At 35.3% G+C, this 5,391-nt stretch overlaps 1 protein-coding gene across 2 annotated transcripts in view; it reads left to right on the forward strand.

Annotated features, from left to right (window-relative positions):
• The window catches only part of LOC107713569 (E3 ubiquitin-protein ligase RNF114-like), a 9,588-nt gene extending 4,783 nt beyond the window's left edge, over positions 1-4,805 (forward strand). For both annotated transcript variants that reach the window (XM_016519125.1, XM_016519126.1), the window contains exons 4-7: positions 1,170-1,276; positions 2,326-2,440; positions 2,815-2,922; positions 3,607-4,805. In XM_016519125.1, the coding sequence (XP_016374611.1) occupies positions 1,170-1,276; positions 2,326-2,440; positions 2,815-2,922; positions 3,607-3,672 (396 nt within the window). In that variant the 3' untranslated portion in view covers positions 3,673-4,805. The remainder of the gene's footprint in view (positions 1-1,169; positions 1,277-2,325; positions 2,441-2,814; positions 2,923-3,606) is intronic.
• Positions 4,806-5,391: the final 586 nt, after the last annotated feature.

Consider the following 5,391-nt stretch of genomic DNA (forward strand, 5'->3'; position numbering starts at 1 on the left):
CACGTGCTATGAGTGACGCAGACAGCACACACAAACACAAACACATGCTGAAATGAGTGCTGTGCCTGCCTGTGACGAGGAGATTGTGAACAAAAAAATTATATTAGTCGAATTTAAAATTAAGGAAAAAAATGCATTTGAATGTTAGGAGTGCGTCAGGGAGCGTCGTCAGTTGCGTGAGATGTGGTGATGATGATGTAAGTGACGTTGTTGCATTTTAATGTTTTGTTAGTCTAGCCCACGAGACGCATTATTCATTCAAAATATTAGCGAAATATAGAAGCTCAATGCGGAGAAGATCTTGAATGGGTTAAAACCGAAACCAAGCCATTCACACAGAACGCATATTCAGCATGAAATTATATTTGATTTATATATGTTAATTTAGACGTTATGCACGTTTTTTATGGACAGTTATTTCATTGCATTGACAATTTAATATGCTGCATTGTTTTGTTCATTGCACCCTCGGGAGACAAGCCAAAAGTTTCCATAAGACTTATTTAATCTGCATATAACACATAAGGAAGGAGATATTTGTTTACATTTTATTTTGTGTTTGACTGTTAAAAAAAAAAAAAAATGTTGTTTGTCTCAATAAATTGGGTAAATTAAAAACACAGTGGTTAAATAATAATAAAAAAAAATTATATTGCGTTTTGTTTTTAAAAAAAGGTTATAAAAAATGTCAATAATTATCGATACCGAACGATATAAAACATACTATCTTTGATACATTTTTTAGCTATATCGCCCAGCCCTAGTCTGAATCATTAATTCAAATGATTCGTTCAAAATAATTTATTCAGATTCATAAAATCATTCATCAAACAAATTTCTCAAAAACACGTTAACATTCATTATCGACACACTGTGTGTTGCAGCAGTTCTTCTCCAAGCTTTGTTTGAAGCTACTTTGGCAACTCCAGTGAAAAAGTTATTCCTCCACAATTTTTGTTTCCTGCCAGACTGATCAAAACCTGTGGACCAGGTAGAAATTGTGTACTATCAGGCATTCTGTTTAGAGCTTTCGGATTTCACAAGCGCTTTGCAGTTTTGTATGTGATATGCATCAGATGGTCCGTGAACAGACTGTGGGTGGTCCGTGAGCTTGCTGTCTGAGTCTGAGGTGTTCCTAGAAGAAAACTGTTTAATCTACTCTCCGCCAGGTTCTTTTGTCTGACATGAGAACCCACACAGGGGTTTGCTCTAAATATCAAGACTTTATCAAGGAAGGCATGAAGGCCATTTCAAAGAACCAGCCTTCCACTGTCAGGTAATATATCTGTTTTTCAGTGTTTAAACATTTTCTTCAAAATATGAAAAAAGTCACATTAATGACACCAAAAGTTCAAAGCCCTGATCAGATCTTAAGTCCAATTTGAATAAGAAAAAAAGTTGAAGTGGACCACAAAACCAGTCATAAGGGTCAATTTTTTGAAATTGAGATGTATACATCATCTGAAAGCTGAATAAATAAGCTCTCCATTGATGTATGGTTTGTTAGGATAGGACAACATTTGGCCGAGATACAACTATTTGAAAATCTGGAATCTGAGGGTGCAAAAAAATCTAAGTATTGATAAAATCGCCTTAAAGTTGTCCAAATGAAGTTCTTAGCAATGCATATTACTAATCAAAAATTAAGTTGAGATTTACGGTAGGAAATGTACAAAATATCTTCATGGAACATGATCTTTACTTAATATCCTAATGATTTTGGCAAAAAAAAGAAAAATCAATAATTTTGACCCATACAATGTATTGTACAAATATACAAATATAATACATTTTGTGGTCCAGGGTCACATTTGTGTTTATTATAGCATTAAATTAGCTATATTATCTAAATACTATGCATACTGAAGCCATCTGAGGCTAAATATGAACAGTCCCTTGTCATTTGAGGTGTAACATTGAAATTGCATAATTAAAATGTTGGGAATGCATATGAAACGGTCTGTAAATTATTTATTTGCCAAACAACTGCAATTTTCTGCAAATCTGAGACAGTTCCAGAGGGATTCAGATGAGTGGATCCACATCAGCTTTGGCGTCTGCGCTCTCTTGCTATGAATTGTCATTATTGTTCTGTGTTCGGAACATGATGTTTACTTAATATCCTAATGATTTTGGCAAAAAAAAGAAAAATCAATAATTTTGACCCATACAATGTATTTGTGGCTATTGCTACAAATATACCCCAGCGACTTGAGACTGCTTTTGTGCTCCAGGGTCACAATTAGTCAAAAGTGTCCCTAATTTTATGTTTGATTTTCATCTTGACTGATCCACACTGGTTTCTTGTTCCTCCTGTTTCTTTAGTTCCGTGCCAAACCGTTATACGTTCACCTGTCCCTTCTGTAGCAAACAGAACTTGGACCAGGATGGTCTGGTGGAGCACTGCACCTCAAAACACGCACATGACCCGCGTCCAGTGGTGAGGCTCGTGAATGGAGCTCATTTACAATGCTCTGAATTGTATTTGTGTTTGTATTTACACCGTATATCAGGGTTACAAGGCCATTTCTGAGCTTCTTGGACTCCGTAGGGTTTGAGATTACCTTGGAGATAACTAGGAGAGGAGGTGAAAATTCCTAGAAGTGGCCAAGTCTGTTTATTGATTTGTGAAAGTCACCTTTTTAAGCCTTTTTATGAAAATGCATGTATCTACATATAGCTATATGTTGAATATCACTAAAAAGGTATACATAAGCATATACTTTTTTGCTATATCACACAATCTTAGTAGAAATAGTACCTGTGGAGTCAGGAGTTAATGGGAGGTTGTGACCCTTGTCTCCACTCCTGCAGGTGTGTCCGATATGTGCCTCAATGCCCTGGGGCGACCCTAATTACAGGAGCGCTGACTTCTTTCAGCACCTCAGAATGAGACATGCTTTTTCCTATGACACCTTTGTGGTAAGTAGATCACAACATTACCATGCTCAAAGAAACTAAAACAAAATTGTCATAGTGCTGTCAAAAGGAATCTTGTTCAGATGTCTTTTATATCTAGCTATTCAAGGATAGATATAAGTCATGGATCAGTCTTGCTGTTTGCTTTTTCTGTGATTTAAAATGGGATATATTCTCCAATTCAGTATTCAGTAAATAAACATAACGTGTATATATATATATATAATTACCTTTGGTATAAATAGTTGGTCTGACCTAACCGCAGTGCAGTATCAATTTATTAAAGTTATTTAACAGTCCAGAACCTGGTTTTTATTACCTAATCTCTATTACTACAAAAGTCTGGACCAGCTCAAGTTCAAAAAGAAACAAAAACAAATAAATAAGTAGGGCAACCAGCATTATATTTTATTTATTTATTTATGGAATGATGCATATGAAGCTCATAGGGATTAGCTTTTCTAGCTTTATAAAAGCAAACTCAAACAGAAAGGTTTCACACAAAAAATAAATAAATGAACAATTGCGCATATAACAGCTTAATGTAGTATTTACATCATAAATGCATTACACATTAAGTGAAAATATATGAATTCTCATTTTAAGTATGAAGTCGAGACTGACCGTGATTGGTGGTCGGTGGACTGAGCTGAGACGTAAATACATATTTCTTGTATCTTATTATAGGATTACTCCACAGACGAGCAAGCCATGATCCAGGAAGCTTTACAGCGCTCTCTCATGGAAAACTGATGCGAGGAACATATGGATCCCCAGCTGAACGCCACCAAAAATCAATGCTTATGCTTACAAAAAGAAAGAAATACATTGGGATTCAGGGCTATTGTGATACACAGTATATTATTCTACACACACTAATGTTGGTCAGGCCAAAGTTCCTATTGGTGTAATTTTGGAGATTTACTTATTTAAACGGAGTCATATATAACATATATTCATAAATAAAATATTCCCATATACATTCTTAGCTGTCAAAATACATAAATATATACTTGCCATTTATAATTAATTCAAATTATATAACTGATTTGTGTTTCTATAGTATAGTTTGCGTGGCAGATTGTCAGATTTTGTGGCACTGGAACCGAATAGCCTGATATAGATACATAAGGTGAGTCTTGTCAGAAGCTTTTAGGGTAGAAAATATTGATATTCAATCATTAAGGTCATTGTTTTGAGTGTGTCCGCTAATTCAGAGGTAATTTAGAGGAAGCAAAGGAATAAGCTTTTTCTGTTGGTGTGTTCTGTATTATGTGATGCTTTTAAGAAGCAGTTCAACTGAACCCTTGTTAGAGCTGTGTTTCACTGTGTTCAGCTATGTACTGAAATGAGTTTGTTCAAACCAGTAGGGGGCAGTATTGTATCATTAGTCCACCACATTGTTTATTGTCTCTGTGCTCTCTGACCCAAGCAGTGCTCACTTAGTGTAGCTACTGACAAGTACATGGCTTGATCTGACTGTGTACTGATAGACTCTGCCCTTAAAGGGATAGTCCACCCCAAAATGAAAATCTTGTCATTATTTACTCTCACTTTGTTGTTCAAACCCTGTATGCATTTATATTCTGTGTGGAACTCAACAGAAGATATTATGTACAGAAAATATGTACTAAGTTGTTTTGGACCACACTGACTTTCATTATATAGATAAAACAGATCTTCTTCTGTGTTTTACAGGAGCAGGAGTCATTCAGGTTCAGAATGACATGAGATGATTTGCATTATGGGTGAACTATTCCTTTAGGCTCTTAATACATTCATGTAACCCAGTAGAGGGCGTTAGTCGAACTGCACATAGCAGTTTTATAATACCGTATTGGCCCGAGTATTGGCCCGAATATAAGACGACCCTGATTATAAGACGACCCCCCCCTTTTTCCAGATGTACCTTTTGGAAAAAGGCTTTTTAAAAACAAAATCTTGTTTTTTCTCAGTAAAACACATTTTGTCTTCAATTATTTTCATATTGCATATTTTTCCTATTTTAATTTTTGTTTTGAAAGTATGGTAAAAACTGGTAAAATGTACCAACAATCACATTTAAAAAATAAACACTTTTTGATATACCATTTAAAAAAAAAAATTCCCATCTGAATTAGGACATTTAGGCTATCCATCTAATAGTAGCCTACCAAAATCTTATTAACAGGAGAAGTTAAATCTTACTGTAGTCTTCAAATCTGGGTACTGACTTACGTTTTAAAATCACAAAGGGAGTTTGGTCCCATCAGGCTAACGTGACAGTCACGACTCGTGCAGCTGTAAGGTTTTCTTTCTCTTTTCTTTTTACTCGCGATCTTTACAACACCATTACATTACGTATTTCATGGCACACTCATTTTATGCGTATTTGGCGCCACCTAGTGTTGTGGGTGTATTATTGACATGTCAAAGTCTAGACCCTGAATATAAGACGACCGCGTTTTTTCACATGTATTTCCAAGAAAAAAA

This window comes from Sinocyclocheilus rhinocerous, unplaced genomic scaffold (genome assembly GCF_001515625.1).
Source record: "Sinocyclocheilus rhinocerous isolate Xijiao unplaced genomic scaffold, SAMN03320098_v1.1 scaffold1049, whole genome shotgun sequence".
NCBI classification, from domain to species: Eukaryota; Metazoa; Chordata; class Actinopteri; order Cypriniformes; family Cyprinidae; genus Sinocyclocheilus; species Sinocyclocheilus rhinocerous.